Source organism: Impatiens glandulifera, chromosome 2 (assembly GCF_907164915.1).
Source record: "Impatiens glandulifera chromosome 2, dImpGla2.1, whole genome shotgun sequence".
NCBI classification, from domain to species: Eukaryota; Viridiplantae; Streptophyta; class Magnoliopsida; order Ericales; family Balsaminaceae; genus Impatiens; species Impatiens glandulifera.
The window spans coordinates 38,064,262-38,089,618 of NC_061863.1; the positions used below are offsets into that span (position 1 = coordinate 38,064,262).

Here is a 25,357-nt window from a genome sequence, read left to right on the forward strand (position 1 = left end):
AAAGAAATGAGATTCTTTTTCATATTCGGTATGTACCGAACATCTCTGATAATTCTGGTGGATCCGTCTTCATTTCTCAGCTTGATTGAACCTATTCCTTTTATTTTACATGTATTAGCATCTCCCATGTAAACAACTCCACCATCCAGCTCCTTAAAGTCAAAGAACCACTTTCGAACTGGTGTCATATGATAAGTGCAGGCTGAGTCCAATATCCACGCATCAGGATGTGATGCTGTGTGTGACATCGATAAAGAGTATCCTAAATCTGCATCACCTTTGTTTTCTGCAACATTCGTATCTTCAGAATCTTTCTCTTTCTTCTTCAACTTTGGGCAGTTAATCTTCCAATGTCCTTTCTCACGAAAGAAAACACATTCATCTTTGGCAACTCTACTTTCAGATCTTCTTCCTTTCCCTTTTGATTTGCTCTGCTGACGGCCCCTAACCATCAATGCTTCATCTTCTGTACCTACTTTGCTTTTTCTTTTATCCTGCTTTCTCAATTCATGACTATATAAAGCAGAACTTACAGCATCAAGAGAAACATTTCACTTCCCATGAAGTAACGTTGTTTCTAAGTGTTCAAATTCATCAGGAAGGGACGACAGCAACATCAACGCAAGATTTTCATCTTCAAACCTAACGTCAAGGTTTAACAAATCTGCTACCAATTCATTAAACTTAGTTATATGCTCATTCATAGTAGTACCTGATTGATAATCAAACCGGAACAGTCGCTTCTTCATAAGGAGCTTATTCTGACCACTCTTCTTCAGAAACTTGTCCTCCAATGCTTGCCACAGTTTCTGTGCAGAAGTTTCATTCTTCACAGCATACTTCTGCTCTCTGGACAGGCACGACCGAATTGTTCCGCACGCCAACCGATTAATGATACTCCACTCTTTTTCTTCTATACCATCTGGCCTTCTGACCTCAATAGTAACATCTAGACCCTTCTGAAAAAGACAATCTAGAACCTCACCTTGCCACATGTCGAAATGCCCAGTTCCATCAAAAATCTCCACCGCAAACTTCAAATTCGACATCGGTGTCCTCGTCCAAAATGACGAATGAGTTGACGCCCCTTTTAAAGACTCCACCATGCCAAGGACGAACCTTCGGCTCTAATACCACTTGTTGAGAAAAACCCTTGACAGAAACACAAAAGAAGAAAACAAACTGAAAGAACACTAACCGAATTTGATAACGGAGTTCGGCCAAAATGTTGCCTACGTCTCTGAGAACTAAGGCTATCAATTAATAAGGAAGAAGAGATACAAATTTGGGTGCAATAAACCAAAGAGGGGAGAGTTTCTTTTATACACTAAGAAACTTCCCCAACTCCCATCATCTTCCGATGTGGGATTTATGCTAATTGTGAATATAGTTTCTTTTATATACTAAGAAACTTCTTTCACTCCCATCATCTTCCGATGTGGGATTCTAATTATGCCAAAAACAACATCATCTTCATTCTTTTTCTTCCTTCTATCCACTTCAAAGAATTCATCATAAATTTTGCCTCCCATATCTTCAAAGTCCTCCCCACAATACTTCATCTTCTCCTTCTCAAGCTCATCAATCTTGGTGAAAACATTGCACTTCAGGAGGGCACTGACTACCTACTGACATAGTTGTTCCTAGAGGCTCTATAGAGCAATATCCTTGGGAATATAGGCTTTTGTTGCTCTGTCTTATCCGCAAATTTGGGGACAAATATCTTGGTAACCTCATAGGTCAACACTTGGAAGGCTAGTGCGAACTCATATATAATATAAGCGACATCACAACCGCTTTCCCCTTCCAAGTTTCCCTCTTAGCCAGATATACCGCCCGGAGGTATTTTATATATTTGTCAATACCCTTCAGGGTTAATCTGAAGGACACCTTTCCCCATGGAAATTGGAAGAACATCTCCATGTCCTCTACCATGCGGAAGATTTCTATACTTACCATCCTCCTATTATTAGCTGCGAAGAGATACTAGTAAATCAGATATATGAGCCTCATCTACCATGCATCCTCCTTATCAGAGCATTGGAGGAAACTTGCTTTAACCTATGTCACTTTAACCATCATTTTACCCCCAAAATATTTACAGACCAGGGGTGGACATTCTTTAACGTCCCTATTTTCTACCATAGGAAATCTGCCAAAGTTGAGGCCTGTCAGTAAGGCATATTCCTTCATGTCCCAATAGACCTCCTCAACATTGACCAAGAACCTTATCTCCCTTGAAATTGAGCATTTTTCCTGATCAACATCTGATGAAGTATTGTTCCTGAAAAAGTACGGTCAGGGCTTTGAATAAATGTTGGAATTGGATCTATAAAGCCATTTCCATAAGATCAATGTTAGTAAACTTTTCATTTATCCTTACCAAGTTGGTGCTGGTGGATTTTCATGAAACACGGTTATGAAACTTCTCAATAATAGTTTTGGTTTTGGTTGGTGCCATCTGAAAAAAAAAATAGTTTGTTAGATTAATGAAAACACTGAAGTGTTATATACTTCAATACAAAGTGCGCAAAGTACAATTTGCGCCGACGTAAAGTGCACAAAGTGCAGTCTTCGCCGATGCGCCCAAAATGCAATCAGTTTGCGCCGATACAAAGTGCGCAAAGTGTAGTTTGCGCCGATGCAAAGTGCAATCAGTCTACGTTGATGCCAAGTGCGCAAAGTGCAATTTGCGTCGGCGCAAATTGCAGTTTGCGCCAATGCAAAGTGGAGTTTGCGCCGAGGTAATATACAGATTCACACAATTTCAAACCATTCACACAACACTACTCAACATTCACACAAAACAATTAATCACTCTAAAATCCTAAAACTATTTCATACTCAGCATGCAAGAGGAAAACGACGAAAAAACAAAAAACTCGTCTGAATATAGAATGCGTTGAAGACGTCGGCTGAATGCTGATGAGTGCTGAAGACGTTGTCGGGGGAGGGAAAGCATCCGATGTTGCTTGGGGAGTTGGGGATAGTCGCGAGGAGTTGTTGCGTTGATTGGGGAGTCGGGATAGTCGAAGAGGGGAAAGCGCGCAGAAGCACAACGTTCGGGGTAGAAGAAGAGAAGAAAAATATATAAGGGCAAATGGGTCATTTGTTAGGCCGAAAATGTTGTATTTAAAAAAAAAAAAAAAAAAAATTACAACGTTAGGTTATTTTTGAAATTTTTATGTTTTAAGGGTCATTTTGTCAAATTTCCTGTTTTATGGCAATTTTTGGGTTATATTTTTTTTAATTAATGAAATTTTATAAAAAAAAATTGTGATATAGATATTTGGCATTTGATCAAGATAATATAACTGTGTAACATTTCAACTAAATGCAACAAATGAAATTGTATCTATTTTATTTTTCTTACTAATTTATTTAGTCTGATCACAGCTGAAAATTTAATATTTCATTTAAAAGATTTAGATTCAACAAAATTAAATATAATTTTAACTAAAATATTATTTAATATGCACTAAATAAATTAATATCTATTCTTTCTTTAAATTAGAGTTTATTTCCACAATATTTAAGAAAATAATAAGACTTTCCCAAAATATGACCTTGTACTTTATATTGTATTTAGTGAATAAATTAACATCTAATCATCAATTATTATTTTTTAATTAAATTAGTAACTCAAATATATACCATTATTATTATTATTATTTTAAACTCAAATCCCAAATACTTTTATTTTATTTTTGTAATATTTTAAAATATTAATAATCTATTTTTTTTAAAAAAAGAATCCAGATCAAAGAAGCCTGAATAAATTATTAATTTTTTCTCATAAAAGAAAATTACTTCTAAATTTAAAACGGTTTATTAAGTTAAAAAATATAATGGATATTCTGATATTATTGAGAGAGAGAGAGAAGAAGAAGGGGTCCGACCGAGGAATCTGTGTTCACTGAGAGGGACCTGTGCGGTGATTCTGGGATTATCGAATTGATCGGATAATCCCGTTGCGTCGGTGAGAGCTAGAACGGAAGTTGAGATTCCCGGCTAATCAATTTGATCTGTAAATCGCTGATTCGTGAGATGCCGACTGTGCCGTTAGGATTCTCGGCGCCGCCTAAAACTTCCCTTCTCGCTCTCACCTTCCTCAATCCTACTACAACTCCCACAAAGCTACAGTCTTGCTATCATCATAAATTGTCTAATCCTTCTCTTTCTCCCCTTCCCAGATCATCAGGTTTTCTATATCTCTCTGTTTCTCAATTGCTTGTTTCTACTTATAATAATAATGGTAGTTTTAAGTATGATTAATTTTTGATGGGTTTAGAGTGTTCTTTTTAGTTAGATAGTATGTGGCTTAAAAGATCAAAATTTGATTTTCACTAAAAAGGCCTATATTGAAGTATGTGGAGATCATGCTAACTTCTTAAAATTCAAAAATCAAAAAGAAATAGTTGTATTTAGGTGCATTTATCTAATTCTTTCAAACACAATTCATTAAAAATCTTTGGTTTATTCTCTTCTCTATACACAAGCTTGTTGAAAAACAACCGAAGTCTCAAAGCTTGGTATTGATCTTCATAGTGTCATTGATCAATATCAACATAATAAATGGATATAACATAAACCAATTTAAGTAGGAGAATGAAGACATATAAACTTTGAGGTGGACATTTTGAATTGAACAAGAAAGAAGCTCAAGAAGTGACATTGTTTTTCTTGATGAGAGGATTTTAAGGTTTTGTTTGGAATTCTGAAGAAAAACCAACTAGCAATGATATGTTTCTCTCCTTAAATTTAATGGACTATTTGAAGAAAAATTACTCCAAGTTCAACATATGCCCAAGGAACAACACATATTGCAGTATTTAAAAAGTCGTTTCTGACTTCAATATTGAGACAAACAAATTTCGACTTCAGAAGTTGATGCAAGATAATTCTGATATCGACTTCAGAGTTTATACAGGTGAAGCCTGATCCAAAGTCTTTGGAGAGCTGGGTTACATACGCTAAAACGATTCAATCTCTGAAAAGATATTCTGTATCCATAGCAGGGTTATTTGTTTGTCATAACCTTATTGATGTCCGCCTCCGATGAAGGAGTAAGCAGGTGTGATACACCGTAAAGGTCTCACACTTCATCTTTTCCCTCCAAGAGAATAGGCCTCCAAACGCCACTCTTGAATATCTTCAGTTGAAGGGCTTAAACCTCCTCTTCTGTAAGAGTTCACATGTGGCGATGAGACTCCTTCCCAGATGGATGCTCGAGTAAGAAGGAGGCGGCGGCCTCTCAGGCTGCCTAATTGCTGCCTAATTTGGTGCTGTTTGATGCCTTGCATAAGGTGAGTGTGAAAAGAGTTGTTGTCCAGTGGAATGATGAGGCTTGGTGCAGTTTGATGCCTTACCTAAGGTGAGTGAAAAGTGTTGCTGTCCAGTGGAATGATGAGGCGGAAGGTGGAGACAGTGCCACCACAGAATGGACATGGGCGATTGGTGCCCACCCAAGCGTAGAGGTTTTTCTGATCCTTGAAGTCGTCTATCTTTTTGTATTTCACATGAGGTCTTCGAGTCCAAGAAGCTAGGACACGAGCATCTGGGATGCTGAAGCGAATTGTTCTTGTTTAACGTGATCTTTTCTCGGTGCAGGAGATGACGACATGTCTTGTGTGGTCTTTGAGAACAATCATCTTGGTTCCGTAGAGGCAAGGATGCCTCTATAGTTCGACTGGAGAATCTGTCAAAATGTCCCTGTATGGACTGCGGTTGAAGGTTTGCGAGGGGGTGGTTGAGTGCGAGAGGGGATGAAGGGAACTCAATTTTGAATTGCGTATAGAAAGAAAACGAACAACTTCTATTCTCTCCGCCCCCTTCTCTCACATAGGGGCGGTATATGTTGAAGCGATGACGCACACTGCTTTAAATAAAGCGCAGTGAACAGCAGTCCAGACTTCCGCGTTAATATTAGTACCCTTTTTACAAAATGAGATGGGTAGTGGTGTGGAGGTGAACGGGGTAGCTGTTGTACTTTCTTTTTCTCAACTCACTCTTTCATTTGTTTAGTTATTAGATTAATAACTATGCTATGGGTATTTAGTTTCTTGTTTTCTTGAGTCCTTTTGATGTTTTGTTTTTGAGTTTTTTATGTGTGTTTTCTAGAGGTTTTGAGGTTACGAAACTTATAATAATTCGGGTCATAACTTGTTCTGAACGTTGTTTTTGGGTTTTTTCACCATTATATGTGTGGACTTCGCAAATATATGGATTAATGCAAAGGTTCTGTCCTTTTAAAAATGAATAATATCTTAAAGGCTTTTATGTTGTCGAATTCCCAATCATCTCAACCCTCTTTGAATAAGAATGTGGATGGCATACTTGTGTGAGTTGAGCTTTTTCTGAATTATAATTAGTACTGATCTGTCTTTTTGTTTAAAAGTCCTTGGATGGTTCCCTAACCAATGGGGAGGTGTTTGTACAACTATATTTTTTTTTTAGTTAGCAATAATTGTTTTGTCTTTGTGAAGGGACAGTTTGCAGGGCAAGTCAAGTTTTCGAATTGTTCCCAACTGTGACCCCAAAAATAGTGGTTCGAGAAGCCAGGTTTGAAGACAGTTGGGAAGTGGCCGAGACTCATTGCAGCTGCTTCTTCCCCGAATACTCATTCCCTTTAGATATCATGTTGAGGATGGACAGAATCGTGGGAATGCTTTCTGGATTCACAATACCAACTGGCTGTCATAGAACTTGTCTTGTTGCTGTTATTGGAAATTCACTTGGTGAATCCGTCATCTTTGGAGAAGATGATTTCAGAATTGGAGGTTTGGATGGTAGATTTAGCCTAAACAAGGGATATGTTGCTGGAATTTTGACTGTAGACACTGTTGCTGATTTTTTGCCAAGAAAGGGACCATTCCGACAAAGAAGGTATCTCCCGTTTTGATTACTCCTATTCATGAGATTTGGCTTGAAAGAGTTAAAATTAAAGCAACATATCCTATATAAGTTTAGAATTTGAAAAAATGTTGTCGAAGAAAGGCTCAGTTTTCCTTTGCTGATCTTATGATCCTTCTGTGTTTCCTCTAGTGTACTCATAATAAAGAGCTAAGTTGTTCAGGAAATATTTAAACTTAATTCAGAAAACACAAATGTTTTGGTTCCATATTTTTTTTTATCATAGTAGAGAAAGACAAATTTCCACAGGAATATTTATTCAAGTTGGAAAGAATATATTGGCATGTCCTATTGTGTCATTAAATGACAATTAGTGAATTTGTAGCAAAATGGTTGAGCAATTCAAGTTTGCATAATCAGTATAGAATTTTGTACGGGTGAAGATTTGGATAATAAACTAATTCAATAAGAGTACAATTTATAGGGCAATACAAAAATATGTTAATTAAATGATAAAGTAATTTCCTAGATAATCATAAATGAAGAAATTGTTAATTGATAGAAAAACCAAAAGACAGTAGAATGCTACGTCTTATTGTATGTACATTTGTCATGAAATTGATATGACGAGAATTATACTTCCATAGTAGGTAGTTTGATCAGTGCAGTACCTTAGTAATTTACACAATAACTGAGAATTTAGATGAGTAAAGAATAAGAACAATTACAGGACTTGCAGTCAATAGAAGAGATTATAATGGGATAAAAGAGATTAGAGCAAGAGTAGAGAGAGAATAGGAATTAACCTAGAGAGTTTTCAAATAATCAGTAGGGCTCCTGCCTTACTGTTTTCCCCCGGAATTAGTTCACTCTTCTGTAGTGAGTGCCCATTTTGTTATAACTGTTGCAGTTTAATCAACGGCTACCAATAACTGTCACCTGCTGTTACATAACTTATGAAAGATAGAAAACCTGTTGTTACACAACTTATTAAAAAAAAATTATAGAACATGCAGACTTCGTTAACAATTCGTCGACTTATTAAGGGTTAGAAAATGTAACCCTAAAATGCTCTTATATCATTAGCCTCCCCATCAACACTTGTTCGTCCACGAACAAGCTGATTGAAAGAAGCTGTGTCTCCCACTGTCAACACGAACTGAGGGTACTTTGTCATCAACCACGACTCTTCTTTCCATCTAGCATCATTATATGAAGCGTTAGACCACCTGATCAAAAATTGTTCAATACTAATTTCATCATTACAAACAACTCTTTTATCTAGAATTTTTACTGGTTCTACAATGCTTTCCTCTGGTAGATAGGAATGTGGGGATTGGCTATTGCATTTCCCACCTTTTTCTTGAGCTAAGACACATGAGTGACATTGTGCATTTTTGCTGTTGACGAAATATCAATCTTGTAAGCCATCTTCTCACACGTCCCATTATTTGAAACTTGAAAGGGTCCATATAGAACTTAGGGCTGATTTTATTCATCTTTCCTCTCATCGACGATTGTCTGAACGGTTGTAACTTTACAAACACCCAATCCCCCACTTGGTAAACACAGTCTACCCTTTTCTTGTCTGATTGTTGCTTCATTCGACGTTGTGCACGTTGTAAATGAAACTTCAAAAGTTTCAATGCCTCTTCTCTAGCCGACAAACTGCGGTCAACTGCTTCGATCCTTGAATCCCCTGATCCCCTGCTAAGTATGATGAACTGGTGGAGGTTGACCATACATGATTTCATATGGTGAGAATAAAACTGTCGAGTGAAAATTTGTATTATACCCCCATTCAGCTAAAGAAAGCCATGACTTAGGTTTTGGCCTGCCATACATCGCAAATAAGTTTCCAGACTTCGATTAACCACTTTTGTCTTCCCATCGATTTGTGGGTGATATGTTGACCACATTGTTTGTTCAATACCCTGCAATTTACATAGTTTTTCCAAACAATACTCACTAAGATTTTGTTCCTATCATTTACAATGGTTAACGGCAATCCATAAAAACGAAATATATTATCCATGAATACTTGAGCAATGTCACTAGTAGAAAATGAGTGTTACAACCCAACAAAATGAGTCATCTTGGAGAGAGTGTCCACCACTACAAAAATAATAGAATATCCATTGGGTTTAGGCAAACCTTCAATGAAGTCCATGGAGATATCACTCCAAATTGATGTAGGTATAGCCAAAGGTTGCAGCAACCCCTTGTACCCTTGATTCTCCTATTTCTGTTGCTGACAAACCACTCAATTTCTCACAAATTCTCTAACATCTCTTTCCATTTCTCTCCAAAAATATGCTTGGTGCAGTTTCTGATATGTGACCATCACTCCTGAAATGTCCCCTATGCTGAATTATGCATTGTTGAAATGAAATAAGTTCTCAAATCTGTATCACAACCTACCACCAAACCCCCTTCTTTACGCAACTAGTCTTGAAGGAAACCCTCTTACCCCTGACGGGAAGATCGAAAGGATCTTCTTCAAATTAAAATCTTGATTCCACGATTTCTCAAATTTTTTCATTAAAATTGATGAAAATTATGATATGGCTGAGCAAGATCCCTGTTCTGAAAGTCTCGATAATGCATTTGCTGCCATATTCTCCTTACCCTTCTTATATTGTACTGAAAAATCGAATCCCACCAATTTGTATAACCACTTCTCCTGACTCAGGTGTTTAATTTTCCACTCCAATAGATGTTTAAAAGATTCATGATAAGTTTTAATCATGAATGGCTTAAACTTTAAGTAACTCCTCCATTTCTTAATCGCATGTAACACCGCCAACATCTTTCGTTCATATGTTGATGAGGCTTGAAGTCTTGGCCCAACCCTTTACTGATGAATGCAATAGGATGTCCCTACTGTATTAAAACTGCCCCATCCCTGTTTTACTTGCATCGATCTCAATAACAAATTCTTCCTCGAAATTTGGTAGCTTGAGTACCGGTGGCCTCATCATTACTCATTTCAGCTCATTAAAAACCTTTATCACTGCTTCATTCCATTCAAACTTGTCTTTTTTCAGAAGGACTGTCAATAGGACCATAATGAATCCATAATTTTTTATGAACCTTCTATAATAACATGCGAGTCCTAAAAAATCCCTCAGTTGTTTCAGGTTATTCGGTTGTGGCCACGATTCAGTTGATGCGATTTTAGACATATTCACAGTTACCCTCTCTTGTGAAATCACATGGCCCAGGTAGTCAATCTTCCGACAAGAAAATGCACATTTTGAATACTTCAAAACTAACCGTTGTTGTCTTAATAATTCAAAAACTAGTCCTTAGGTGAGGTTTTAAATTTTTATTCATTATCCTTTGAAATGTCATAGGGGCATTGGTTAACCCGAATGACATTGCTATAAATTTCATAATGCCCCTCATGAGTTTTAAATGCAGTCTTATAAATATCACCTCCATGCATTCTCACTTGATGATAATATGAACGCAGATTTTTGAAAAAATACAGCTACCATGTAATTCATCCATCAACTCTTCAATTAAAGAAATTGGAAATTTATCTTTAATGGTTAGTTCATTCAATCTTCGATAATCAATGCATAATCTACAACTCTGATCCTTCTTGACAAATACCACCAGAGATAAAAACGTGATATAACTTTTTCTAATTACCCCTACTTCCAACATTTCATTTATCATACCTTCCATTTTGTCTTTTTGAAGAGTAAGATATCTGTAAGGTCTCAAACTGACGGTCTGCGCTCCTTCCTTTAAACAAATTCGGTGATCATAGCTTCTATTGGGAGGTAGACCAGTTGACTCTTAGAACAAATCGCTAAACTCATACAGTAGATCCCTTATCCGGTTCTCCATATCAGTCTCTAGTAAAGAAGTCAGACATGAAAATAGTTTTGTATCACTGTCTTCTTGACTTTTGATACTCAGCATAATTACCTTTGCTCTTTTTCTGATTGTAGTTCCTAAGGTTCAGCCCTCCAGCATTTCCACTTCTCTGGTAGTATGATCTTGTAATTTCACCATTCTTCTTGATTATTAGAATGACATTGCCAATGCATTAAAGTCCCAGTTTAAGTTATCCTAAGTGGACAGTCATTCTATTCCCAAGTTGATATCATATTTTGGTATGGACATGAATCTTGCATTAACAACAAAATCCACACCCTGGGATGACCACTTCAGACCTCAGCATTCACTACTAACTTATTAGTTGATGTTCGTTTGCAACTGTCACAATTAACGGTCGTGTAAGAGATTTAATAAACTCAGTCCCACAAATTTCCCTGTGATTCACAAAATTATGTGTGCTGTCTAAATTCACCAACACATATATAATGTTCTCACCACATTGCCTTTGATGCCTTTGATCTTCATTGTCTCAAATGTGGTAGCTCTTTCTAGGCTCATTATCAGTACTTCTGCTTCTATTTCTTTGGCCACAGTTCCATCAATATCATCTCTTTGACTTCCATCTTCCATCAGTTCAATACTCATAACCACCGGTCCCGACTTACATCTATGACCATGTTCCCATTTTTCTTCACAATAGAAACATTGATTCTTCTTTCTTATTTCATCTAGAGTTTTCTAGTCAATATTAAATCTTTGGGAATTCTGATTAATGACTACTGATTTCGGCAATGTTCCAACACTAGTATAAGTACTCGCACCTGATCGATTATAGCCTCCCGGGTAGTTGTTTTTGTTGCCAAATGTAGATTGCTTAGGATTAGTGGACTCTCTTTATTTTCTAGGTAGTCGTAGCCCTTTCGTACCAACGAATCACACTGCCTCTTGCAGTTTAATATTTGTCCTCTATTGCAGTTTAGCCATTCTCATAGCCTCCGATAATGACCGCGGTTTTTGAATTCTGAATGGATTTGCAATCTCCTCTTTTAACCTGTTTAAATATCCTTTAGTTGAGTATTCTTCCGTAAGATGAGGTAACTTGTAAATGACATCCAAGTATTTCTTACCAAATTTTTTAACCGATGGATGCTAACTGATTAAGATCTTTCCAATCGTCTAACGGATCATCAAATTCATTCGGACCAAACTCTCTTAGTACCAAGGCCTTTAACTCCTGTCAGGTCATAGCTCTTCCCGGTAGCCTGTGATGTAGATGTGAATTGAACCAACAACGAGCTTTCCCTTTTAAGTGTGCACAAACATATTCTAGCTTTGAATCTTCCAACGTGTGATCCACCTGAAAGAATATCTTCACTTCATATATCAAGTCATCTACCTCTTCACCATTAAACTTTTGGAAAATTCATTTTTGAAAGTTTCGTCGGTGGTTGATATATATGATCACGTTGTTCCCTTTCTTCACGAGGTTCACCACGATATCTTCTTTCCTCACCCTGTCTGCGATAATGTTGGCGTTCACCTCTGTAGTCTCCTCCATTGTCGCCTCTCAGTTCTTGATTATTGTTACCGGAGGCTGGAGTTAGTCGTCTAAGTGCATCGTTCATTGAGATCATCATCGCCTCCAACCGATCAAAACGATCTTCTTGCACTTGTAATCGTTCGTCCTGCGCCTGGCTACGGCTACGAATGTCATTCAATTCTCTTTCCATTCGCATTTCCACCATAATGTCAAGAAAGATGCTCTCATACCAATGATATGATGAGAATTATACTTTCATAATAGGTACTTTCAGATTAGTGCAATTACCTTAATAACTACATAATAACTAAGAGTTTAGATGAGTAGAGAATAAGAACGATACAGGACCTGCAATCGATAGAAGAGATTAGAATGGGATATGAGAGATTAGAGTAAGAATAGAAAGAGAATAGGAATTAACCTGGAGAGTTTTCGAATCATCAGTAGTCTTTTTCATTCCTGTTTAGCCGTAATTTAAGGCTCCTGCCTTAACTGTTTTCCCTAGAATTAATTCACTCTTTTACAGTGAGATCTAACTACTTCTGCAAACTGTTTCGGCCCATTTTGTTATAACTGCTGCAGTTTAATTAACTTGCTATTACACTACTTATTCAAAATAGAAAACCTGATGTTGCACAACTTATTAAAAAAGAAATTACAGAACATGTCGACTTCGTTAACAATCTGTCGACTTATTAAAGGCTAGAAAATCTAACCCTAAAATGCTCTCATACCTTCTATTTATAATTATGGACTAATTACAATAAGTAACTTATCTTTGTATGGAAGATTTAATACTTGACCAGAGATGTATATTGATTTCCATTTAATCCGCGATTAGATACATTTCTTATGAGATTAGTTGATTTTAATTCTTCAATAAATAAGTCTTTCTTGGAAAACAAACAACCTCCAACCTTTATAAGTAAAAATGGCTATTGAAAATTATAAAAATCTGTTGTACTGTAATTTTCACACTACCCCTCATCTAGGCCCATATGAGGAAGCTCATAAGAGTCTGATTCAACTCAAAATGAGTGGTTTTGAGGATAATTGATGGTCAATGTCGAGATTCTCCTATATTGATTTCTAAAGTAGATTCATTTGTTTCTTTCTCCTTGGGAGAATTATTAATGGGATTTAGTTCTATAATGACAACTGTTTAAAAACTGCTGCTGCAGGACTGGGGTTGCATACATATCAAACGTGGCAGTTCGGGAAGGTTTTCGACGGAAAGGGATTGCGAAAAGACTAATAGTAAAAGCAGAGGCAAAAGCTAGAAGCTGGGGTTGTCGATCAATTGCATTGCATTGCGATGTAAAGAATCCTTTTGCCACGAGGTTGTATATAGACCAAGGATTTAAATGTGTCAAAGTACCAGAAGGGGCAGTCTGGCCTCAACCGAGGACTGCACCCAATGTCAAATTTAACTTCATGATGAAGCTTACAGAAGAATCAAACAATGCCTAGATATTCTGGCTGGGGACATGCCTTTTTGTGTATGTAGATTGAATCTGATAAAAAGGTATAAAAAGTTCAATTTCTCTTGTATATATTTAACTGATTTGATTTGAAGTCTAATGTATAAAATGCGTATTCACCTCTCAAGATATATTATTCCAAGTTATACTCAAAATTTGCCTAGATTTTGGATAATTTTTTAAGCTATATATATGATTTTACATTCTCAGATCTCCTTGGCACTCAAGGTTCAACTACTTGTGATGATTCCTAACTAAGCATCAAACAAAAGAAAATGAACAAAGAATGGAAAGTTATTTTTTTAACAGGATTTATTCCCCTGATCCGACTCTAAAATCAATCGATTGAATCGGTTAAAACAATAGTTTTTCAGCTGAAATGATGTGGAAGAGGTCAAAACAAAATAGTTTTTTTTTCATTTGAAATGAGTTAAAAGACTTTCCCAATGGTGTGCAAGATTATTGCAAAGGTAAGGTCACAAAATATAATTAAGTGGAACCAACTTTAGTGGGTTATATTAATAATATATTATTATTATATATAATTAAGTATAAAAGTATTGTAAAGAATCATAATAAACAAACTATAATTAAAAAAAATTATGAATACAAAATTAATTACATGAATTTCATTTATTTGAATAACTATTTTGTTTTAAATTTACAAATATAAAATCATAAAAGTTTAATTAGTTTAAAAATATGGCCTCTACTAGAATAACTAAGAATTAATAAAAATAATTTTATCTTTTAAAAAAAACAATACTATACAAAGACTTAAACATGTGACCTAAAACATCAATTGAATTGTCCATGTAATGAAATCCATTCAGAATTCTTAAACTCATGTAATTACAAATTCTTTTATTAATTGGGTTAACAGGCTCATTTCTTCCCCTATCTTTATTGCATAACTCTCAATGAGTCTCATGATCCATTTTTAGACCTCATAATGTAAAATAAGCTTTGTTTGCAAGAGTAATCTCATATTTCTACAATTGAGGAAAAACAGGTAACACAAGTATAGAAAACTCAAAACAACATTACGAGATAGATCAGTTGGGCCATTATTAGGCCATGACCATTCATACATGTTTTATCATTTATTAGATCCAGGCACAATGGAAGAAGGATGTCCCATTCTGACTGACCATAATTTAAAACAAAAACTGGATGGCATGAACACTGGTTCTAAAAAAAAGGGATCCTCCAGCAATTATGAGTTGCTAACAAATTTGTCCAAGGCTGAGGTATCCAGAGCATGAAACTCATTCACAGCTGCTCGAACCACAAGTCCAAGTTTGACTGCATCATCAGTGCTCTGCGCCTACAAACAAACAGAATCTCCACAAACTTAGTTATGTTCCTTCCTACTAAATCTAAAATAATGGCATAATTTAAATTCTAAGCTATTTAGTTCTAAACGTAGTAAGAAAACAAATTTACATATTATAATAGGTTGACTTAAGCAGTATTTCTAATAAATAAGTTCATTACTATAAAGTAAAAGCTGTGCTAAAAATTGACAATTATTAACTCTACCTCAATGTTAAGGGGCAATACTGGATCGTGAAGAGATAGTCTCAGAAGGAACCACCCGTTATGCCCTGAAACTCTCACCTGTTGTTTCACAAAAGCAAATTTTCCTTAAGTCAGACTCACTCATACATTAACTCTATTGCAAACTAGAAAAAAAAAAGAGAAAAATAAAAGAACCATCCAGTGGTAGGATTGGAAAAAAATCCTTAAGGCAGGAGAACAATAGGGGGGAAAAGGTTGATTTTCTCAGTTATGCACATAGGAGCCCCATATGTTTACAAAGCTAATTCCTTTAAAAAGTCTTCATTACAATTTGGGGGTAAAATCTGAATATTTCAATAAAATCAAAACTGAAAGAAAGTTAATGGGCAAAAAGTAGTAATCATCTGATTTGCAAAAGCAAACTTCTAGCTATGGTTCCTTCTGGAGAAGTAAATTTCTGATGAAGCAGAAAACTAAACCAGTTGACTTTTAAAGAAAAAAAAGAGAGTAGAAGATTGGTATGCTGCATGTGCCTATACTATCTAAAATATCCTTTAATTGTCTAAAATACCTTTTTACCAAATCTCACAAATAGTTATATAATCGTTTATTCTGATTTACATATCTAGATTCTCAAATATTATAAATACACATACATATGCATGTATGTTATTACCTTCCTCTTAAATAGCAAAAAAGAAAAAAATTGTGTAACTATATTAGGTGAAATGTTTTAGGAGGATAAATGATAGTTCAGGAAGAAACATATGGTACCACACCCTTACTGTAAAGTAAAACAAGAATATATCTATATGTATGAGTGCGACATAAAAGGAAAATAGTCAAGAACATACGCCTTCATAGTTGACAGGGGCTTTCTGAAGCTTTAGATCCATATCTATGACCTTCTCCAGATGTTTTAACACAGCCTCTCCATATTCTCGGAAAGATCTGATAGCAACAACCGTCAATTCAGGCAAAGATTGAAGAATAATTTGCAAATACACAAAGACACTTACCCTCCTTTGAGATCAGAATGATTCTGATCAATCTTCAGCCTCAGTTCAATGGCAACAGCAGGCTCCTCTAGCCCCTCCACCAAATCAGTCAATACTTTGCTGCCACCACCAGCTCCTGATGCTCTGGCAGATGCCAGTTTGTTCAACAGCTTAACCTGAAATCAAGAACATAGTTGAAGGAACCATAAGAGATTTCAAAAAAATCTCAAAATTTTGGGATATGATTAGAAAGAACCATATACAATTTATTTATTTTTAAAACCAGGTTTTTTCACAGCATTCCACCGCCATTCATTTCCTTACAGATTTTCCATTATCTCTAGTAAATATTCTGAATAAATTATTTAGAGCTCGGATTTCTAGCCATGCTATAATATATTTTTGTGTTTTCTACATGACTTGACAGGATGAGTACATATCCCGTATAAAAAAAGTTATTACCAAAAGTTATTCAAAACTTTACCATAACGTATGCACCATCATCAAGCCAGTGATTTTCTTTGAGGGCTCCATGACCACTTGTTTCAATAGCCAAGTGAGACTCATTACCAATAGAGTTCTGTCACAAGTACAACCATTTCAATTAATGCACAAAAAAAATGAAAATAAAACATAATAAAGTACATAAAGAAGACTTAATCCCAGGAGAACCAAAAACATAAGATAGCACATGGGGACAAGAATGAATTGTATTGAAGATCACGATAATACCTAATACGATCAAATTTCCACCAAAGTATAAACATGAATTTGATATACACCAAAACGAGAAAAGGGAACCAGAATGAAAGTAAGGCATTGCATTGGCAATTAGATTCCATCGATGCTACTGGAGTAGCATTAAGTTTTTGTCATGTGGATGAACCAAAGCACATGACAAAGAGTCAATAATGTGTGCAAACTAGAGTAGTTAGCAACAATTTCTCCATAAAATAGTTTATTGGCATGAATTTACGATGGATAGTTCAAGCTTAGATATACAAAGCGGTAAGTACATACCAAACGTATTGCTTCATCAATGACATTTTTGTAACCTCTCTTGAACCTATGATGTTTTCCACCTACAAAAGGTCATATATATAGATGAAAAATGTTCATGGTGAAGGAATCACGCACCATTTTGCTCACTTACCAAGTTTTGTTTCTATAAATGTCGTCAATCCATCAGAAGTCACACTGTCTGTAACTATGGTAGTTCCAGGATGCTAAAAGGTGATCAAGCAAATTAGGAAAAATTATGAGAAATACGGAAAATTCTGTCAATTTCTTGAAAGCAAAACAATATATCTTTTTAATTTTCCAACTTTTCATTATGCAAGATTAATTTGAGTATAAACAAACCACCTAAAGAACAGGAAGAAAAGGGAGACTTACTTCCTCAAGAACAATAGCAGACATTAAAGCAATGAGACGATTTCTGTTGAACTCACGTCCAGAGGAATCCACTGCAGCAGATCTAAGCAAAATATATTGATCAGGAAAGTGCATAACATAACAATTTAAGTGACCCAAGAAGGATAAAAGTCCAAACCTGTCAACATCAGTGTCAAATATTATGCCTAGGTCAGCTTTGTTAGTTAGGACAGCCTGGGTAATGGCTTTCATTGCTTCCTTATCCTCAGGGTTTGGGATATGATTTGGGAATAAGCCTGAAATGAGAGAATTGGGTTTTTCAATAATTATAACTTTTGGATCCAATCATTCTTATACATGTTAAGAATAGTATTACCATTTGGATCCAAGAACTGACTGCCAGAAGTAATTGCTCCCAGTGGCTCAAGCACTTTTGCCTGGTAAGCCATTGCAGTTATTGAAGAGGAGTTAAAATTTACTCAAAAAGGAAGTTAGGTAGATATATAACTTATACATTGACATTACATTATAATTATTCATCAAGACATATTATTAGGTGAAAGAAAATAACATCTATTAAGAACTTAATCAATAAGACAAACAAATTGGATGACTAGAAGTACTAATCTACAAAATTTGATAGATTGAGAGTTGTTGAACTGCTATAGTATACTAACGAAACATACAAAATGGACAAGTAGGGGATGGTTATCCTTTACATTGTTAGAGTGGGGGAAACAAGCATATAAAAATGTTAGGTGTGGAGATTACAGGTATCTACAAGCAGATCATTTTTTTTCAACATTGGAACAATTGTGACAACTGAAAATACAGCTAAAAATTCAGGAGACTGCCTTTGTCTTATTTTAGTAAACTTTCAGTTGATGAATTGTTCATATAAGGGATTCAGATTGTTATTTGTGATAGAACAGGCATTAGGAAGAATGGACAAAGTACATATGCTAAACTAGAAAAAGAAGTCACCATGAAATCATAATTTTTTATTCTAATCCATCAACTAATTAGAGTTTGACAAGGAGATAATTTACCTTCTTAAGTGGTGTGCATCACAAGAATTAGTAACTACATTGATATACACAAGAATATTCCTAGGTAAAACAAGAAAAGAACATGCTCATGTATACTTTTTTATCATCAAAATTTGCAGGTGGGCTATATACAAAAGGTTGTCCCTGTAGTTAGTGTTGGGATCATCCCCAATCCATTTAAGCTTCATCAGATATCAAAGAATGACATAAATAGCCTATGCAGAAATGGATGATTATGCAACCGTGTTTGAGTTTCAATTCGAAATGACGCTCACACGTATATAAACTCAAAACATAAATGCAACAGTTGATGCAGCTTCAATGCTGCTTCCAAATGATGGGCTAAACATTATAAATATGCTTAGGTCCTATGTTCAAAATTTTAACCAGCTCATCTCTGATCTTCTGTATGTGCTCTCTTCTGTCTGTTCATCACTCTCTTACACTTTATTTCCAGAATAAAGGGTTTAGATGAGAAAAATAATATATATAATATATTTAGGGTTTATAGATGAAAGAGGTGAGAGTTAAGAGAGAATGGGAGATGAGAGACAGGACAAATTTTCATTCTTCATTTGATTATCTTTGATACAGCTTAGCATATCTATTTAAAGTGATAAATATGGCACATGTCCCTAATTGGTAACAAACTACAGCTGTCTTAACCTCCTCTAACAAACATGGAATAAAAGAAAACATATAATAAACTATTCACTAACCCTAATTCTACAAACATGTAACACACTCCACGTGTAAGTTTAAGTTCCACAGGTATTTGAGGAGGGATAGCTAAGATTGATGGTCTTCACCCCGCAACAACTTAATCTCTTAGACAAGATGATAAAACTCTTAATATCTAAGAAACTATGGAGTCCATGATTTGGAAGAGAGAGGATAATGCAACCCATTATCAAGGTAGGTAATGTATAGATTAAGCCCAACATCATAATTCATATCCATCTCTTATTTGAATGCCATCTCAAAGCGCAAATAAATGCCCCTTTCAGAAACAAAAGTTAAATGCCAAGAAACATAAACTCACTGCAAAAAATCCTCCAGCTCCATTTCCTGCATCAACAATTATATGAAACCCTTCCAGTGGCTTATCTGATGGATAAAAGGGAAAGTAATTGATAGGTTAGAAACAATGGAGTCATTAAAAACATTCACTAAGAAGCTGGTAGGTAAGAAAGAAATCAAAGTCAATTTCAAAGCCCTAATATATCTAGTCTATCCTTCTCTCACTATGTTTACAAACTTGAATCATTTTGCATGAAATTTACCTGTATTTCCTGCAGCTCTGCGGACTGCTGATACAAGATCAGAGGAATAGACAGCCATGTAGTCAACTGCCTTCACAGCTGTAGCAGCTCTCTTTTCGGATTCTTTTAGACTCTCAACTGTGAAGTCATTGTATATATTTGCAGCACGCTCTAATATATCCTTAATGTCGGCCTTCCCAAGGCCTCCCGAGTTTGTAAAGAACTTAAAACCATTCCTATTGAATGGAAGATGGCTTGCTGTTTCAAGATATAATCTCGTTTAGGCATGTTTACTTATAAAAATAATTCTAGTTTTTAGAAGCACTAAGAAAAAATTTAAAATATCTGGAAAATATGTTAACATATCAAAAAGAATTTTTGTTTTCTATTTTATTAATATTGATTTGACTATTGAAAACCAATTCTATTAGGTTTTCAGTTTTCCATTTAAAATAGAACTTCCAAAAACATTTTCTCCAAAACACTCATTGAATTCTATAGTAACCGCAACAGGTGCCACTAATGCCTACCACCACTCTGTCATTGTCATGCCACAGTCACCGCCATTACCACTATTATTAGGTCATATTGAATTAGGTTTCCAAGCTCAAGCTTAATTCGTTTTGATAGATTTTTAGTGAGTAGTGTTGGGAGAACAAGAGTTTTTTTACTAAAACTTATTCAAAACAATAGAGAATAAAAGGGCATATATACACATGAACTTTCCCAAAAGGTGTAAATATATACAATGAATAACCAGAAAGGAAAATATATTTACAAACTACTTTAACTAGTGCACAAAAATATTCATTCGTCATCTATTTTTGTCAATAAAAAACTCTTAACAATAGTCCTCCCCGTTAAAGGGGGAGAACTTAGGTGTTAGCGGGGAGGGCTAGATGTTATGTTCTTTTTCATTGACAGACATTAATAACAGAAAGAAGACAATGGATATTTTGCTTTAGTTAAAATAGTTTCTGGGTATATTTGTCCTTCTGGGCATTCTATACATATTTTTTTGAGAATGATCATGTATATATCCAATAATAAAATGTCGCCAATTATGAATATTAAATCAAACATAAGGTTTGGAATGCAAGCACAGGCATTATTTAAACTCAAAGTCTAATTAGAATTTTCCAGGAGATCAGTAACAGATTGTGCTCCAGGTTGAATTTGTAAGTATCACTAAATGATATAGTCTACCTATTAATAGCCTCAGTATTGCATTACCTGTGATCATAATTGATCCATCAACTGGACAGAAAATGTCTGCATCATCAGTAAGTGTACTATTAAACATTGCAGGTGTGGATGCTAATCTACAACAATAGCAGAAAGTACCACAATCAATTCCAAGCATTGCCAGAGAATACTAAATGCATATATATGTTTACCATTTTACTAATAAACTATAAAGTGAGAAGAAAACATAACAGAATTACCTTTAAGGAAGTAATATTTAAGAATACAGAAAGAATTATGGTCACCATGCATGCATATTATTCATACATTAGTATATGAATTTCAGTGCATGTAATCAAACAGCCCAGCAATTACATCTTTGTGAGTCATCTACTTCTGAAGACACAAAAGGAATTGCTTGACTTCTACATGTTCCATATAATATTTTAATCCCAGTTTGTGGAAAAGAGATGGAAGGACATATGTGAATCAAATGGCAACAGCAATAAAGAGATAACAGTTGTAACGATTCTACAGGTTAACCCCAGAAGTGTTTGAACATCAGTTTTTATTGCATCTACCTAAATTGAACAAATAGATTCTTTAGCATAAGTTCTATGGCCTATTGGTGCATGGAGAAACTATGATTGAGGTGCAATAGCAATTAAAATTGCAAAATATCAAAAACATGCTGCAGTATCCGTAGGGGTAGAAAAGAGATTGGATCAGCACCATAATAAAGGTGTAAGATTTTTCCTATATTTCCTTTACTTTGGACAATCTATATTATTGTGCTTCGGTCGCACTATGCATCACTATTCATTCACCAAACAGGAAAAAAAAACATAAGAGCCAGTGCTGACCCATATTGAATGACATCTAGCCCAGCGCCAGCAATTCCTCGAGAAACAGCATCCTGAGAAAATGAATGTCACTAATCATTGTGATTTTGGGAGAATAAAACAGACAACTACTAATGAACAAAACAAAGGAACATTTCGAAACCTGAAGTACTGAGCATTGAAATTTCAACTACCTAAGTAAGTAGCTTAGTTAAACATTTGAGTAATTGAATCTGCATATCCAGCATGCAGCTTATGCTAAAAAACACAAGACCAAGAGCTGAATGATTGTACAGACAATATGCAACAGGTTGCGCTTAGAGCAGGTCTAGACAAAGGATCAAAGTCTATTAGTTGATCTATTTAAAGGAGTTCTAATATAAAGGAATGATGAGACTAAGAAATACATGTGCATCTCCATCATCAAGCAAGAATTTTAATCAAGGAAAACTAAGGATTTATTTATTTATATTAAAGATTTAAATGCTGGGTCTGGTAGTTAAGAATTCAATTCAAATGGAGCTCAAGGTTTTTTGCTGCAAAAACCCCTTGACCTCTTTTTGCTGAAAAAGCCCCTTGAACTCAATTTATTTATCTATAGCAGAACTAGAACAACAGAAAATAATCAATATAAAGGGTAATTTGAGTACATGGTCAGTTAGTATAGATATAGGAAGCACCTGCAAAGACTTGGCTGATATACGAGAGTCATGGCCAATCGAAACTTTTAGACGTGAAGATGCACTAGGTTTCTTCTTGTCAACCAACCATGATGCAAAAGCAGCTGCTATTGCTTCTGTAACAGCTTCAGTAAGAGAAATAGATTCTCCTTCAACACCATCAACAGCAACACCTCGAATATCACTGTTAGATAAAAGAGAAAAATAAGCATGTGTATGCTATATGACAAACAAAACATAGCAGATTATTTACACTTACAATATAAACCCTAATAAATACACAACCATGAAATCAGATGTTTTTCCAATTCAATAAAAAATAATTAGAGGACCCAAAGATTCCAGTCTTTACTGTTCCAGCCAAAAGATCAATAATGGACAAACAAGAAGGGCCATTATATTGTACAACTAAAGTGCATAGAGATGATGTTAAAGGCCATATTCAAGTTTACAATCATATTAGTCATTACTTACAGAGGCCACACATGTTGCGATAAATTAATGCCTATTATACATTATTGAAGCTTGTGTATGATTAAAAGCCTCAAAAATCATCATCCAAATCAGCAAAGCAGTCAACCCAGATGATGGTATAATGTACATCCAAGGCATGCAGTATTACAAGTTCCGTACCTTCCATTCTGAAGCTTTAGGAAATCAGTCTTTCCAAGTGAAGATACTGCTGCCGGAGATGAGCAAGCTGCCAAAAAAAAATATAACGTTATAAAAGTATAACTTGGATTGTTCTTCCAATTGAAATGGAATTCAAGGTGACTGAAATCTGACAAGTTAGGGGATTGTTTAACGAATAACCCTCTACAACATCAGCAATCAAATCATCAAAAATATTAAACTACCCTTACCTTACTTTTTATAACATTCGAAAATATAAATAGGTATTTTAGTCATTTAACCCAAATAACCCCAAATAATTCACTTTTTCATCAAACTAGTTTTTTTAAACAATCAGATTATTTCAAAAGAACCTACACCAATAAAACAAGCTCTAGGATGTAAATTCATTTGACAGATAGACGATTCCAACATCTATATAGACATCCAAGAAAATGTTTCAAGGATATCCTAGACATGCCATGAAATCTCATAGCAACCTGGATAGTTAGATTCTAGAGCAGACCATGACAATTAACAGGCCGTCGGTTACTAAATGTGGTCTGACAAATTGGCAACTGCATGGAAGATGAGTCAGTCCATGTTAACTTCCCCCTTTGTAAGGGAAGCATGTTTTGAGATTTTGGGGTACAAGATTCCACTCGGTATTTGCTGAAGCACTTCCTATCCTGTTGCCATTGGTAGCACTGGGCCACCAAGACTTTTTCAATAATCTTCCCTGACATTGCTGCATAAGAATTTGCAACTTTATCAGTTTCTTTGATTAATAAAGATTGTGAAACTTATGCATATATTCTGGATCTGATTGATATTTCTTCAAGATTTTTTGTCCTTCCTTGCTATAGAGCTAATTGTACTGCAGTCAATAAGTTGGTATGCCAAAGCCAACCATTTAATCTAGAAATGGAATCTCAAATGTTACTTTTATCATAAAAAAAAAAAAATCATTGCATTTTATGGGCAAAGGAATAACATCAAACAGCCCACAAGCAAGAATCAGTAGCTCTTTCTTGGATTACCAAGCTCATTAAGAGGTGTTTGGCACAAGTTTCTTTACACTTAATGTAATCAATCTTACAAGAAAAGGGTAAAATTACCTTGGACTGATAGGTAATGTTTGATAACTTGAATTATCACTTAACATCCCTTTTTGAAAATTGTAAATGCCAGATGAAAGCATTTCTAGCAATTATTATTTGATTTATCTCAGACACAGCTAAAACTACAATTTTACTGAAAACATAGTAAGAAACACAAATGTAACGCTACTAGCTTCAAGCTTGCTTCAGCACTCAGCAGTGAGACTGATGACTAGATTTACTTGACAAAATACTAGATTTCTGAAACTCCAATTCAAACAGAGATAACCCTTCATTTCAGAAGCATTATGCAGAACCAATGTAAAACCTAACTTCTTAGATAGCATGAAAACGTTGTTTATTCAAATTCAAAAAACCCCAACATCCAACCTTAATAAGTACCATTAACAAAGAACAATAAATATGAGATGTTCCTCTGAGTAATTTATAGATGAGACAAATCAATAAATCATTTTTCAGACATCAGTGACAGAACCCATATGTAATAAGCAAGAGAAATCTCATAAAACAATAGGAAAAAAACTTTTTACATTGAAAATTTATAATTCAAGTCAAAGAAAGAAAGAAAGAGCAACAAGCATTACTAGAAGTGCAAATGAATCCAAGTAAAAGAGAAATTCAATATGAGAAATGACGATTCAGAGATAATCAATCACCTTCCATTTGACGAGACAATCGATTTTCGGCAACAACGAGAGGCGATGAAGAGGTGTTGCTGACTGACTGTATGTATGTATCTATGTAATGGGGACGGAGATAAAAAGAGAGAGGAGACCAAATTATTTTAAAATATAAATTAGGTAATTCATTATTTTTTTTTATAAAATAAGTTATTTTTTAATTTAAAAAGTTTATAGATATTAATTAGTAAATAATAATAAAATATTTATAAAATTATAACAAATAATTGATTATTTAATTGTCAAATTATATGAATAATTTAAACAAATAAAATACTCAATTAAAAAATTCAATTATATTTATATAT

The 25,357-nt window shown here is 34.9% G+C and overlaps 2 protein-coding genes across 4 annotated transcripts; one reads left to right on the top strand and one right to left on the bottom strand.

Moving 5' to 3' along the window:
• The first annotated feature begins 3,859 nt into the window (after positions 1-3,859).
• On the top strand, positions 3,860-13,934 carry LOC124927573. Of its 2 annotated transcripts, none has more exons than XM_047468014.1 (3): positions 3,860-4,201; positions 6,486-6,885; positions 13,426-13,934. In XM_047468014.1, the coding sequence occupies exons 1-3, from the start codon at positions 4,048-4,050 to the stop codon at positions 13,712-13,714; spliced, it is 843 nt and encodes a 280-aa protein (XP_047323970.1). In that variant the 5' UTR covers positions 3,860-4,047; the 3' UTR covers positions 13,715-13,934. The 2 variants fall into 2 exon arrangements, with proteins under 2 accessions (XP_047323970.1, XP_047323972.1); XM_047468016.1 differs by having other exon boundaries at positions 6,492-6,885.
• An 804-nt stretch (positions 13,935-14,738) lies between these two features.
• Positions 14,739-25,135, bottom strand: LOC124925412 (phosphomannomutase/phosphoglucomutase). Of its 2 annotated transcripts, XM_047465405.1 has the most exons (18): positions 25,026-25,135; positions 23,775-23,996; positions 23,270-23,336; positions 22,637-22,820; positions 21,978-22,030; positions 21,163-21,251; positions 19,951-20,187; positions 19,710-19,774; positions 17,995-18,055; positions 17,797-17,914; positions 17,640-17,721; positions 17,398-17,470; positions 17,265-17,326; positions 16,729-16,824; positions 16,266-16,420; positions 16,101-16,197; positions 15,268-15,345; positions 14,739-15,052 (listed from the first exon to the last, which is right to left on the bottom strand). In XM_047465405.1, exons 1-18 carry the CDS (start codon positions 25,030-25,032, stop codon positions 14,942-14,944), a joined length of 1,857 nt encoding a protein of 618 aa, XP_047321361.1. In that variant the 5' UTR covers positions 25,033-25,135; the 3' UTR covers positions 14,739-14,941. The 2 variants fall into 2 exon arrangements, with proteins under 2 accessions (XP_047321361.1, XP_047321362.1); XM_047465406.1 differs by lacking the exon at positions 23,775-23,996 and having other exon boundaries at positions 25,026-25,085.
• Positions 25,136-25,357: the final 222 nt, after the last annotated feature.

Bases quoted from the DNA above. Each gene is read 5' to 3' on its own strand.
- LOC124927573 (XM_047468014.1), top strand. From the start codon at position 4,048: ATGCCGACTGTGCCGTTAGGATTCTCGGCGCCGCCTAAAACTTCCCTT. The intron at 4,202-6,485 runs GTTTTCTATATC...GTCTTTGTGAAG, and splicing joins TCCCCTTCCCAGATCATCAG to GGACAGTTTGCAGGGCAAGT. The intron at 6,886-13,425 runs GTATCTCCCGTT...CTGCTGCTGCAG, and splicing joins GGACCATTCCGACAAAGAAG to GACTGGGGTTGCATACATAT.
- LOC124925412 (XM_047465405.1), bottom strand. The intron at 20,188-21,162 runs GTAATGCAATAC...ATCTTGAAACAG, and splicing joins TGGATCAATTATGATCACAG to CAAGCCATCTTCCATTCAAT. The intron at 16,198-16,265 runs GTAAGTGTCTTT...TGTTGCTATCAG, and splicing joins CATTCTGATCTCAAAGGAGG to ATCTTTCCGAGAATATGGAG.